Below are 14,284 nucleotides of genomic sequence, written 5' to 3'. Positions count from 1 at the left end.
CTAATCCTCCCAGCAACTTACACCAGACTTTTTATTGCATAAATGTGCTTTGCTATCAAACAGACAGCAAAGTGATACAATGAGTCCACAGGAGAGCAACTGTTTGGCAAGCATTTCCCCTCTATATAGGAGACAATGCTGGACCGCATACAATAAAATTACTTGGGCCTGATAAACAGTGTCACCTTTCAGCCTCCAGCACGGCATTCAGGATGTGCCAGTGCTGTAGGAGCTGCCCTAGACTCAGGCACAAAATGTGCTTGCTGCTTGCTCTACCAGGACCTCGAAACTTGGGATGGACAACCAGGTGGCAGGAAAGGCGGAAGGCACACGTCAAACCTCAAGTACATACTAATTTCGAGCTGCCGCTGGATTCGCCCTTTGCTTCGTTCTCGAAAGTCCACCTGAGCTTCATTGTATTTGGTCATCACCTCCACAAACTTCCGGGAAAGGACAGAGTGCTGTGGGACGATGTAAAATGCAGTCAGCCCCCAGTGGTTCTGTAACTGTTATAGAACCCCTCCCCACCCCCACATAGCCATCTACAGTAGCACTGGACTTGGAAGTTTACTGAAACTGGTTTACTGCTGACCTCACGTGGTAACTGTGAGGCCAGAGGTCATGTCTAAATCTCTGAGCCCTACATCCACATGGACTAGTAGCATTTTTCTGGCACAACACCTGGCCTGCATTCTAAAACTGTCAGATTCCCTTCCCACATGTCATACTTACCAAAGATCCTTGAGTTCTTACCCTAAACTCATCTCCCCAACTTTTCTTGCTTATAAGTAGATGTATTATCTCAACAGTCCTGGATGCCTAAACTAAAATCTTCCTAATAATTTTTATTCCTTGCTCACCTCTCAGCATCAAGCCCTACTTACTGGTTTCTCCTTTGGAAAATCGCCAATATGTATACTTTTTCCAAACCCGCTACCACCATGCAAATTTAGACCAAAACCCTTGCAAAAACCTAACTAGGGACCTTCCAGTCTCCAGCTTCTTTCCCACTTGTAAACAGCTTTCAAATGGCTACCATAATAATCCTCCTAATACACTGCTGCCTGAAGCAAATGCCTGTAAGTTATAACATCAGATCCAAATTCCCTAGCATGGTCCTCAAAGACCTCTAGAATGTGACACTACGTTATTATGTGTCCGCTATCCCACAGCAAACTTTTTTCTCCAGAAAGCCTACTGTCTTCACGTCTGCCCCTTACGTCTATCCCTCACTGCTACCAACCACTGCTGCCAACGCACATACACGTATACGCCCCACTCCTGCCCCTGTGCCTCTCAGAGAGGGGAAACTGCTTCCTGAGCCTGTTCACATTGGCACTCCGGCCCAGCCTCCTCTGGCTACCCTCAATTCTTCCTGAGATCTTTTGATGCTGACAGCACCATGCATGTGTCTTCTTATCCCGTCCTCCTGCTGGGTCTTAGGTAATAGCTTTCCATGCCACTTCAATGGCATGCCAGTTCTTTAAGGACAAGGATCATATCTTTGATGACCCCTAAAGTGCCTGGCTCCAAACTGGACAACCAATGACTAACAATTGTTTAGAAGACATTAATTTCCTCTCCTGCAAAAGAAAGAGGCGCACTAAATCCTAAGCTGTGCTCTGGGAAGCCTGAAGCTCTTCAGGGGCCTCCTTAGAGAAGGAGAGTACAAGAGAGGGGCCAAAAGGGCTGGACTCTGGCCCTGACCCCTATTTCTACCTGGAGAGTTCTTTATCAGCTCTTCAAATTGAGTTTCAGATAAGGATTGTATTTAAAAAAAAAAAAATCCCTCCACAGTTAAGGAAAACTAATAAGAAATTGGACTAGATAATCGTGAGACCAGGAAAAGTCTTACCTGGGATTTCCGAATCCGAAGGTCTGCCGATGACCTGACCTCATCTTCTTCAATATGCTTCTCCATGCCTAAAGAGAAGAGGAAGGTTATACTTGCAACCTATCTCCTCCTCCAAGAAACAGGCTGTTCAGTGAAACTTCCTCACTCATTCCCACACACCCAGCCCATGGAGATGTAACAACAGGTAGGTGGCACCTCAAAAGGTCAGCTCCCAGGTGAGCCACAGGACATGCATTCCACAGCCTTTACAATGACCAGGTTTTGGCATAACAGTTAACAGCATGGGTTTTGGTCACCATGAGACTTAGGCTTGAATCCTTGCCCTGGCACTTACTGGGTGTGACTTTGAAAAAGCCACTTAACCTCTCTTAAATGTACCTGTTCTCTCATCTGTAAAACAGAATAACAATAACAGTCCCTCCCTCACAATACTAATATGAAAATTAAATGAGAAGACACATAAAGTGCCTAGCACAATGGCAGGTGCGCTATCACTGTTATTACTGGAATCTGCTACTAATGACCCCTCCAGTTAACATAGTTATTGCAATATACTTGGGGGGAAGAAATGGCAAATTGGGCTGAGCAATAATGCTTTCTCTTCTGATCAATAGCATGCATGCACCAAATACACTGGGCAAGAATGCAGGCTCTAGCAACAGAACTAAGTAAACCTTCTAGACTCTGGAAGAATTGAATCTATGACAGTAGCTTCAATGAATTATACTCTCCCAAATGGGGTGAGTGAGGGTATAGGAAGGTGGTATGCCTAGCCCACCAAGAAATATCTGTAGACAGAACGGTATCTCTTGCATCTATATGTCTCTAAAACGACTATTCAAATGTATGTAGGTGGCTGGGCATTGTGGCCCACACTTGGAATCCCAGCAATTTGGGAGGCCGAGGCAGGTGGATCACTTGAGGCCAGAAGTCTGAGACCAACCTGGGCAACATGGTGAAATGCTGTCTCTACTAAAACTATAAAAATTAGCCGGGTGAGGTGGTGCATGCCTGTAATCCCAGCCACTTGGGAGGCTGAGGGATGAGAATCACTTGAACCCAATAGGCAGAGATTGCAGTGAGCCGAAACTGAGCCACTGCCTTCTGGCCTGGGCAACAGAGGAAGACTCTGTCTTAAAAAAAAAAAAAAAAAAAAAAAAAGTATGTAGTTGCCAGGGAAATAAGACTAATAAGAGAAAAGTTGATGGGCCAGGTGCGCCCCAGTTACTCAGGAGGCTGAGGCAGGAGAATCACTTGAACCCAGGAGGTGGAGGTTGCAATGAGCCAAGATAGTGCCACTGCACTCCAGCCTGGGCAACAGAGTGAGACTCCATCAAAAAAAAAAAAAAGAGAAAAGTTGAAAGACTAAGTTAAAGGACCAAGTCACACAACTACTCAGCAGCTGAAAGCACATTTTAATTCTCATCTCCTAGCTTGCATTCTGGACTCTTTCCAGTATTGTCAGGATTTAAGAAAAGGTAAATTTCTGGGGCTACAATGGATCATTGCAGGGACAGAGCCTGAACCACAAACAAAGATGGACCAAGTGGTGTCAGTTCCACCGAGAAGAGTTTCAGTTCGGAAAGCTGGACCCTAGGGGAGCTGAGATAGATGGTGGTGGGGACTGGCTTGTTTCCTTCGTTCCCTTCTTACTCTTCAGTTTGTTCCGGACGTTGTTGGCTCTTTTCTTAATCTCAGTCGTGAGCTGCTCTAGGTCATCCTTGGTTTCTGGGTAAACAAAGGCAGGCAGAATCCGTTAGAAAGGAGAGGACTGATTCCTTTGTGAGCTACAGCAATCATCATCAGAGCAGGGTGGCTTTCTCAGGCATCCACTGCCCAGAATGGTATTTATCCCAGCGCACTCCCCAGAATCTATCATTAGAATCACAGAGTGCTTATTTTTTTAAAGGCATTTTCCAGGCACCCCATCCCAGTCTACAGAATAAAAACACCCAGGGTTGGAACCGCAAAATCAGCCCTTTCAACCCTCCCAAGTAATCCTGCAGCACATAAATAATGAGAATTTTTAGAGGAAAGAGCCTACCATGGGGGCTTCGGTTGAGAAGGTTCTAGGGAGCTTATGGGGAAAAGAGATTTCAACCAAGGCTAATCAACTTAAAATGAGGCAAATATTTATGACATACCTATTACACACATCCTAGGTTGTATGGAGCAAACTAAGTATTAGCTATAACCATTCATTCAAAAGCCATCCTTCAGCCCCCTACTACAACTTTGGAACAGAGCTAGAAACTACAGAATCAGAAAGAAGATCTAGGTTTTTCCTGCAAGGTGTTTAAAGTTTAGTGGGAGACAAGAGAGAAATAAATCAGCAGCTGTAATATGCAGCATGGAGTAAGGTATGAGTTCTGGTCAAGGTGTGCACAGCCTGGAGGGATCTGGAAAAGCTTCTAAAGACGGAGATGAGCAGGAATGAGTCTCAAGGACTGTGAATTGGCCAGGTAGAGAAAGAGACTAAGAGCAGGAATCCCACGAGAAGAAACAGTAAGTAAAGGGTATGAGTGAACAGGAAATATCTGGGGAACCACCAGAATTGGTCTGGCTGAAGCGTAGGGAGCAGGAGGAGGATGGCAGGAGGCAGGCTGGCTGGGAAGGCAGGAATGTGATCAAGACAATGTCCATACGCTCTGCTAAAGTGTTCCCACTTCAGTCTTTAGGTAATAGGGCCCATGGGAAAAATGAAAGAGTGGAATGACAGTGTCAGGCTTGCTCCCTGTTCTTAAGGAACCGAAAATAGAGCCCTAAACCACCCGTGTCCAAACCGTGGAACGCACGGATTTTTTTGCTTCTCTGTGGTGGCAGATATCAGGAAAATTATGTGCAAACCTTTCTTTTAGCTCATCAGCTATCATTAGTGTTAGTGTATTTTATGTATGGCCCCAAGACAATTCTTCTTCCAATGTGGCCCAGGGAAGAAAAAAGGTTGGACACCCGTGCAAACAATTAGGGGAGAAATAAAGTTTGCCTAGGTGGTGGTAACAAACAGGAGTTTAGGGATAGAACAAATTTCTGTGAACTTGAACCATTTTGGAACACCTCATGGAAAAAAAAATGGACTTGATCTGGTAGGATTCGGAAAGAGGCCTAGGAAAAGCATTTCAGGCTGGGGAAACAGTACAAGCAGAGGCTCAGAGGAGGGACCAGGCCCAGGGTATGTAAGCAGCAGTGGGAATCGTCGCTAGTCAGGAAGAGGGACTAGCTGGGAAACAGGAAAGTCTGGCTAAATGGTTGGAGTGGGACCATGAAGAGAAAACCTTGACTGTGGCCAGGCAGTAGGAGCACAGGTAAGGTAAAGGAGAGGGAAATGAGATAATATGTACACTAGTGCCCTGTAACTTGTACACTTCCCTGCTGCTCACGAAGGGCAAGAAAACAAGGCTGGCTCAGCCCCGAGGAAAGGCTGATTGTTGGGTGACTCAGTTCTAAGTAAACACTCACTTGGCTCTGGAATCGGTGCAGAGAGAATGATACTGTAGAGTTTCTTAGCCTCCTCCACATGTTCTGAGATCTTGTCAATGTTAAGCCGAGTTTCCTCAATCTATAATCAGAAAGACAATAACTTCCATCATCAAAGAGGAAGTACAGGTCCATGGCTGAGATAAACGCTTGGCAGAGCTGCTGGTGAAAGCTGCCCATCTTCTGGGTTCGTGGAAGAAGATAATGACTTAAAGTCTTCAGCTGCCCAGTGAGTACCCTTTCCATGGTTAAAGTCATCTCAACAGAACAGTTGTTAAAAATCCATACTTGTTGCTCCCTGAGAGTAATACATTTACCCACTTTGGATGGAAGGATTCAGGCCAAAGTCAAGAAGAGCTGGGAAAAACCATGAGGAATGATCAGAGGGGGAGAATCAGCAGACCTTAGCAGGCAGAGCCTTAAAGCCCGAAAAGTGAGAACAGAAAAGAGTGAGGATGAAGGAGAGGGGGAAAAGGAAGGAAGGAAGGAAAAAAGTGAAACGAAAACAACAAACCTAGACAGTGAAAAACACAGAATGAGAGGAAGAGAAAGACAGAAACAGGCCGGGCGCGGTGGCTCAAGCCTGTAATCCCAGCACTTTGGGAGGCCGAGGCGGCGGATCACGAGGTCAGGAGATCGAGACCATCCCGGCTCACACGATGAAACCCCATCTCTACTAAAAATACAAAAAATTAGCCGGGCGTGGTGGCGGGCGCCTGTAGTCCCAGCTACTCAGGAGGCTGAGGCAGGAGAATGGCGTGAACTCAGGAGGTGGAGCTTGCAGTGAGCCAAGTTGGCGCCACTGCACTCCAGCCTGGGCGACAGAGCAAGACTCCGTCTCAAAAAAAAAAAACAAAAATTAAAGAAAAAAGACAGAAACAGACAAAGAAGACAAGGAGAGAAAAAAAGAGAGAGATAATAGGCAATGAAGGTCTCATGAGACAGCCTGAGCTTCTCTAGGACATATGTTCTTGTACTAACTGATTTCCTCAGACAATCAGGACCCAGTAGCTCAAGCCACAGCCCATTTCTGCATATTTCTAAGGTTCCTGATTGTACAAGGCTGTGGGTATCATAAAATATTTCCAGCAGCACTTCATTCCCAGGTAGAACGCCACTGCCAGACATTCCTACATGAGCTTTGACTGCAGTCTCAGATCCCCCTTCATAGCTCCCCATGCCGCTGTTACCATAGCCCTGCTGCAGTGGAAGCCTATATACAGGGAGCAGGACAGGAAGGAGAAACCTCAACACCTGCAGGGTCTATCCGCTTCACTCTCAAAGTGAAGGGCACATCAACATTGCAACAATTAACAAACAGAAATCTTGTAAAATGTCATACAGTAGGATCCTAACATCTGAGATGCAACAAAAATAAAATTCAATGCATATGCAGCTTCCAGCATCCCTCTTTTCCCGTGGATACTTCATCTTTTTCAAAACTTGATTATAGCTCTTCATATTCAATAGAAAATAGGAGGCCGGGCGCAGTGGCTCAAGCCTGTAGTCCCAGCACTTTGGGAGGCCGAGACGGAAGGATCACGAGGTCAGGAGATCAAGACCATCCTGGCTAACACGGTGAAACCCCGTCTCCACTAAAAAATACAAAAAACTAGCCGGGCGAGGTGGCGGGCGCCTGTCGTCCCAGCTACTCGGGAGGCTGAGGCAGGAGAATGGCGTAAACCCTGGAGGCGGAGCTTGCAGTGAGCTGAGATCCGGCCACTGCACTCAAGCCTGGGCGACCAAGCGAGACTCTGTCTCAAAAAAAAAAAAAGAAAAGAAAATAGGAGAGGACAGGCACAACGGCTCACACCTGTAATCCCAGCACTTTGAGAGGCCAAGGCAGGCAGATTACTTGAACCCAGGAGTTCAAGATCAGACTGGGTAACATGGCAAAACCCCGTCGCTACAAAAAACACAAAACTCAGCCACACATTGTGGCACGCCCCTGTAGTCCCAGCTACTCAGGGGGCTAAAATGGATGATCCCTTGAGCCTGGGAGGTTGAGGCCACAGTGAGCCATGATCATGCCACTGCATTTCCCGCCTGAGCAACAGAGTGAGACTCTGTCTCAAAAGAATAAAAAATAAAAAATAAAAAAAAAAAAAGGAGAGAAAAGAAAAAAGAGAGAAAGAAAATAGGAAAAAAAACACTTGAGCTCTCCAGCCCTCAAATCAGTACTTTTGCCACTGGAGTACAGGCTTTTCCCCTCTATAAATATATTGGCTTAGATGTGCCACAGTTTGAGAGTAGAGTTGCTTGCTGAAAGATGTAGAATAAAATTACAATGTAATAATATCATGGGAGTGTAAATATACATACAGGTAACTACCCAAATATTTGTGAAGCATTTTAACAGTTTGCAAAACAACCTATAAGACTGGATCGGTACCATTATTCAAATGAGGAAACAAGTTTAAAGAAATCATAGGTCACATAGCTTGTGGTAGGGACAGCATGCAAATAGTGCCCGCCACACTCCAACTGGGATGCTTTTTTCCATTAGATCAAAGAGTTAATTTTTTTTAAACTATCTGTACTGTTTAGAAGCATTCTAGCACTACCCAGCTATAAAAAGGGCCACTGTTACAACCTCTGAATACTCACTGATACGGTTTGGCTCTGTGTCCCGACCCAAATTTCATCTTGTAGCTCCCATAATTCCCATGTGTTATGGGAGGGACCCACTGGGAGACAACTGAATCATGGGAGTGGGTCTTCCCCGTGCTGTTCTCGTGATAGTGAGTAAGTCTCAGAAGATCTGATGGTTTTAAAAACAGGAGTTCCCTTGCACAAGCTCTCTTTTTGCCTGCTGCCATCCATGTAAGATGTGACTTGCTCCTCCTTGACCTACGCCATGACTGTGAGGCTTTCCCAGCCACGTGGAACTCAAAGTCCATTAAACCTCTTTCTTTTGTAAATTGCCCAGTCTCAGGTATGTGTTTATCAGCAGCGTGCAAACGGACTAATACACTCACAGACTCTAGGGGTGTGACCACCTCAGAATCTACTGGCCCCTCTTAGAACTCATGTCATTGCATCACACCATGTTTCCAGTTCCACCACATGACTGCCTTGCCAAAGCGATTACACTGTTTTACAGGATTAAGGGGGGGAAAAGGCTTTCTAGAAGAAAACACACTAAACATTTTTAAATGAGTTGATCAAATTTTAACAAGCCATGAAGGACTTGGATTTTGCATGTTCAACAGATTGGTTGTCATAGAAATTTTCTCATCTGGAAAATTATTTTATAAACTGAAGAGTATCCTGACCCAAAGTTTAGTCAATGGTAGAAACACAGGAAGAGATAGGAAGTTTCTAGGATGAGACTTGCAGGCCTCAGGCTCAGTGTCACTACAGGTATTTGGAGACTGGATGGCTGATGCTCACCCTGCCCTATGCACAGAAGAACTGGTCTTGGGGGCTCTATCTGCAACCTGCCTATGAGACTTCCCAGGCCCAGGGGGCACTCCATTCCACCCTGCCCATTCTCCACCCACTGTAGCTGGTCTCTTTCCTCTGACCGCATCAACCTCTCTATTTGGAGGCATTTCAAGGAATCTGATTTCACAGAAATATAGTCAGTTCACCAAATGATCACAGGACCTTTTTGGGACTTCAGGATGGGCAACTGGCCAACCATAGAGCTTTCTTTTTTTGAACTTTGTGGCTTTGCTTTTTCTTAGAAGTATTGGTTTTCCTCAAAGGTGACTTTCTGAGTATTTAATGGTGTGAAATGGCAGCTACATGTGGTTTCCTTTTGTGCATTTGCCAGATAATCAAAAAATCATGAGGCAATTGCAGGGAAAGGGTATAAGAAACTGACAAGTGCCCAATCTAAAAGTTAAAGAGCTATTGCATGTGCTTGTCTGGGGTTAAGTATACTGACATCTAAAATTACTCTGCATATTCATATATTTAAAAACTAAAATTGCCTAAATATATTCTTGAATCAGAAATGATGCTACGTCCTTCACAATACTTCTATGAGGCTATCATCATTATCTCCTTTTTATACATATGAGAACACCAACTCTCAAAGAAGTAGAGAAATTACTCCAGGTTATACTGCAGAAGGAGGCAAAACCGAGGTTTGAACTCAGGAATACTAAATTCTATCTCCTGAACCAGGTAAACGCCTAAGGAAGGCTCCTATATCTTCTCTCCCAAGTTCATGCATATTCAGCCCACATCAGGTTAATGTGCATGTTTAATCCACTGTTTTGGGAAAATGGATCAGTTGCCTTTCACAGAGATCATGTTCCTTATTTCTCTGTCTTCTCACCACAGCTCCCTATAGAAAGCTTTTTACATAATGAGCCCTCAAGAAGTATTGTTGACCAATGAAACCAATCTAAAAGTGTTTTTTCTAAATCACCATATAAAATTTACAGCTAATACATTCCCAGTGCCTTCTCATTGTACATTGTTTATTAAAATGGCTTTTTGTTGTTGTTGTTGTTGTTTTGTTTTGTTTTGTTTTTTTGAGACAAAGCCTTGCTCTGTTGCCCAGGCTGGAGTGCAGTGGCATGATCTTGGTTCACTGCAACCTCCACCTCCTGAGTTCAAGCGATTCTCCTGCCTCAGCCTCCCAAATAGCTGGGATTACAGGCGCCCGCCACCACGCCAAGCTTTTTTCTGTCTTTTCTTTTTCTTTTTTTTCTTTGTATTTTTAGAAGAGACAAGGTTTCACCATGTTGGCCAGGCTATTCTCAAACTGCCGATCTCAAATGATCCACCCACCTCGGCCTCCCAAAGTGCTAGGATTACAGGTATGAGCCACCATACCCAGCCTAAAATGTACTTTTCAATGCTTTGTTAGTAATATGGGAATCCAGATAATATAGGATTTAAGGAATTAAGATCCAACAGATCATGGGTTCAAGTTTCTGCTCCATCTCTCTTAGCAGTTGTATGACCTTGAACACACACCATAAGCATCCCTAAGCACCAGTTCTCTCGTCTGTGAAATGAGAATTATCACAATTCCCACTTTAGAGTTTCTGTGAAGATTAAATTAGACAACACATGCCAAATGTTAACATAAAGTACATACTCAGTAAATGTTAGGTGATGACAATGATAAACACAAAAATGCCAGCAATTACTGCACATTTATCATATGCCAGGTACTATGCCGTGCCTTTACAGGCATGTCTCATTTAATCCTTATAGCAATCCTGTAAAAAAGTCTTAACAAAACAGTCTGACCTCATCAGTAGCCACCCAAGGAAATCTAAGGTCAACACCCAAGTCAACCACTCTTCATGCTGGGCGTGGCCAAATATAATTACCATATTATACTAACAACCATAATCTAACTAAAAGGAAGGGGTTATTTTCGAGATATGGATGGCCTCTTCCCTCTGGACCTAATTAGCTCATGGAATCTAATTAAACAAGGAAAAGCAGAGAAAGTACTACTTTGTGGAACTGGCAGCTTACATGGGGTAAGATGGAAGGCTAAGCAAACAAGCTTTGTTTATTCTCCCTAAGAATTAAGTCTCGGCCTCTCCTAAACTCCCAGGTACCTTGTACCTCTAGTTGAGCATTAATTGCTGCATATTTACATATTGAAAACTTATTCCGAGGTGACAAGAGTAATGTGATTGTAACTGTCAAATGATCCCTCCTTTTCACAATTTATACACCTTTACTTTCCCTTCAAAATGACAGAATCCCAAACAGTCTTCATAGTGGAGCTGCTCAGTCAAGTCCTCTTTAATTTGTTTGCTTCTTTGCTTTAGAAAACATATGTTGATGAAAAGGGAGGGAAAAGGCCACCTCGGTCAACCAAGCAATGGAAGTTGAGTCCCAAAGGCATTTTATCAAGACCAGGACTAGTGTTTCAATTCTCCTTTTATGAATGAAAAGAAAAGTATGATCTCAGAGTTATACTGACCAATGAAAACAAGTATTCTGAGACAATAATCTCAAGTAAATTAAGCGTGTTGGGGCTTTGCATCACTCAAAATTTAGTCCGGAAAGTGAAAACCTATCTAGTTATTTTAATCAAAGTACTATAATAAGGCGATTGTTTATGCAGGGATGGAAGGGTCAAGAAGCCAAAGAGAAGTCTGCTGGGGCACTCTGAAAATTAGCAACAGCAGGTCAGAGGGAAAGAGAAGGAAGGTAGGGTCACCAGAGCCTGAAGCCAGAGCTGTCTGATGGGGGCCAGACCATGGTGGAGTTGACCAGCAGAACTGGGACTACGGAGGCAGGGTCTATTGAGAAAGAGCTGAGACCATGAAGAAGGCATGTCTGAGGTGGAGAGAGAAAGGAGGAAAATCATGGTCTCTTCCCTCCTGAAGTCTTCTGCTAGCACCTCACTGTCTTAATCTGTTCAGGTTCCTGTAAGAAAAATAACATAGCCTAGGTGGCTTAAACACAGGATATAGGAGGCTAGGAAGTCCACTGGCAGATCTGATGTCTGAGAAGGACCCTCTTCCTGGCTTGTAGACAGCTGCCTTCTTCCTGTATCTTCACATGGCTGAGAGACAGATCATCTTTCTCATATCTCTTTCGATAAGGGTACTATTTGCCCTCATTACCTAATTACCTCCCCAAAGCCCTACCTCCAAATACCATCACATTGGACTTCAGCATATGAATTTTGAGGGGACATAAACATTCAGTCCATAACACTCTCCTTAGTCAAATATACCAAAAGCAATTGGTAGGAGAACCCGGGAAATGTAGTTCCCTGCAATACAGAGAAGAGCAGAGGAAGGACAGTAGGGAATGGGCCTGAATGCAAATAGGCAAATGACTGGCAAGGGCTTCCTGCCTGCCCCACTGGAAGAGCCCAGAAATGCAGAATCTACCAGTTTGCTTGGTAGGTCACTGTCATCCAATATGCTACTTAAAGAATTAAAAAGTGTTCAACCTGCTAGATTTAATGTGTGGATTTCCAAGTTGTATTCACTTTGTGGTTCTTAGTTCTAACAAAAATCAAGCCTACCTAGCAAATCCTTATACTTCAAGACTGGTCACCTCACGCCTCCTCTAGCCAGGTACTGTTCCACCCACCCCTCACCCTGCCTGGCTCTGCTGCACTATGCCCACAGTTTATCCACCCTTACTTCTCCCAGAACTGATTCAGAACCCCTCCAGCACTAGGGCCACGTGTTGCTCAACTTAGACTACTTGATATTCATCACTGTTAAGTGTGTGGGGTCACTCAGTAGACATTTGTTGAATAAATAAATGAACGTAAGTAACTGCAGGAGACAAGCATGCTTCTTCTATCACTACAAATGGTCTGTGTTTTTTAAGCCTACTTGTTATGGACTGAATGTTTGTGCTCTCCCAAAATTAATATGTTGACACCTAATCCCCAGTGTGATGGTACTTGGAGGTGGGACCTTTGGAAGACATTTAGGTCGTGAGGGTGGAGCCCCCATGACTGTGTTTGGTGCACTTACAAGCAGAGGCCAAAGAGCTAGCTTGCTCTTTCCGCCATGTGAGGATACAGATACAGCAAGATGGCAGTACACAACACAGAAGAGGGTCCTCACCAGAATCCAATCATGCTGGAACCCCAGTCTCAGACTTTCAGCCTCCAGAATTGTAAGAAATACATTCTTATTTTTTATAAGCCATTCAGTCTATGGTACTTTCTCACAGCAGCCCAAACTAAGACAGCATTCAAAAAAGTAAACTCTCGGCCGGGCATGGTGGCTCACGCCTATAATCCCAGCACTTTGCGGGGCCAAGGCGGGTGGATCACCTAAGATCAGGAGTTCAAGACCAGCCTGACCAACGTGGTGAAACCCTGTCTCTACTAAAAATACAAAAATTAGCTGGGCATTGTGGTGGGTGCCTGTAATCCCAGCTACTTGAGAGGCTGAGGCAGGAGAATCATTTGAACCCAGGAAGCGGAGGGTGCAGTGAGCCGAGATTGCACCATTGCATTCCAGCCTGGGTGGCAAGAGCTAAACTCCATCTCAAAAGAAAAAAGGAAAGAAAAGAAAGAAAACTTTCATCCTTATTAATAGAAGTTCCATGTTAGAAAGTGTTGCTGTGAAAAATTAAATGCTAGGATAGCCAAATTAAGCTGGTTTATTACAGGACTTCTTAGAGCTTTCAATAAGTTAATGTGCATTTTAAGTTTCCAAGAGAAGAAAGGAGTAGGAAGCATTTCTCAAACGTGTTTATATTTGATCACAGAAGGCTTTTTGCATCTGACATTGCTATCCATGACAACACATTTTGACTGACCCAACAAACAGCCATTCCCTAACCCCTTCCGTTTCTTTTCTTTTTAACAGAAGTCGGACTTTGTTTCGGTAGTGGCATTGCCAGCCCCAGAGGATATATCATGATGTGTTTGATGGCGATCCTGGCAATCCTGTCCCTTTGCTGAGTACTCACTTTCCTGGTGTCCCTTCCAGCTAAGGAGGCCCACACCATGTGAGCCAGTGCTATCCAGGAGGCCACAAGGGAAGTCAGATTGGAGGATCTGGGCAGTTTTCCCCCCGATGAAAGGATCTTTGGACTTTTCTAGCTGCACCCTTTCTTAATGCTTGCAATGCTGTCACAGGGTGATGCCAAATAGAGTTGTGACTCTGGTGGTTTCAAAACACAGGCAGGTGGGACCTATGTACTGCTCTCTTAATCTGGCAGGCTTGTGACTGCTTTAATAATAGAGCCAGGCAGAAGTGAGGAGCTGTGTAACTTCTGTAGCTGGAACACTTGCCTTGCATCCCTGAGCTTCTATTTAACAAGTTCAATAAGCCCTAAGTGGGCCAGCTATGAGAAGCCCAAGCCACAGAGAGAAGGCAAGTGTAGGTGCTCTGATTGACAGTCTCTGCTGAGCTTTTCCCTTGAGCCACCCCAGTAAAGGCACCAGACAGTAAAATTTTAAAAGCCTCTACAACATTCTAGCCTGCAGTTGTTCAAGTCTTCCCAATAAAGGCCCCAGAAATTGTAGAGCAGAGATTATCCACA

At 44.4% G+C, this 14,284-nt stretch overlaps 1 protein-coding gene across 14 annotated transcripts in view; it reads right to left on the bottom strand.

Moving 5' to 3' along the window:
* The window catches only part of STX3 (syntaxin 3), a 51,799-nt gene that overhangs the window by 13,582 nt on the left and 23,933 nt on the right, over positions 1–14,284 (bottom strand). For all 14 annotated transcript variants that reach the window (XM_031653608.1, XM_021925698.2, XM_003909781.4 and 11 more), the window contains exons 3-6: positions 5,315–5,414; positions 3,509–3,583; positions 1,856–1,923; positions 353–461 (exon numbers count right to left, since the gene is read on the bottom strand). In XM_031653608.1, the coding sequence (XP_031509468.1) occupies positions 353–461; positions 1,856–1,923; positions 3,509–3,583; positions 5,315–5,414 (352 nt within the window). The remainder of the gene's footprint in view (positions 1–352; positions 462–1,855; positions 1,924–3,508; positions 3,584–5,314; positions 5,415–14,284) is intronic.

Source organism: Papio anubis, chromosome 12 (genome assembly GCF_008728515.1).
Source record: "Papio anubis isolate 15944 chromosome 12, Panubis1.0, whole genome shotgun sequence".
Classification (NCBI taxonomy): domain Eukaryota; kingdom Metazoa; phylum Chordata; class Mammalia; order Primates; family Cercopithecidae; genus Papio; species Papio anubis.
Note: the sequence above shows the minus strand (reverse complement) of the source record. Positions and strands in the feature narration are given on the sequence as shown.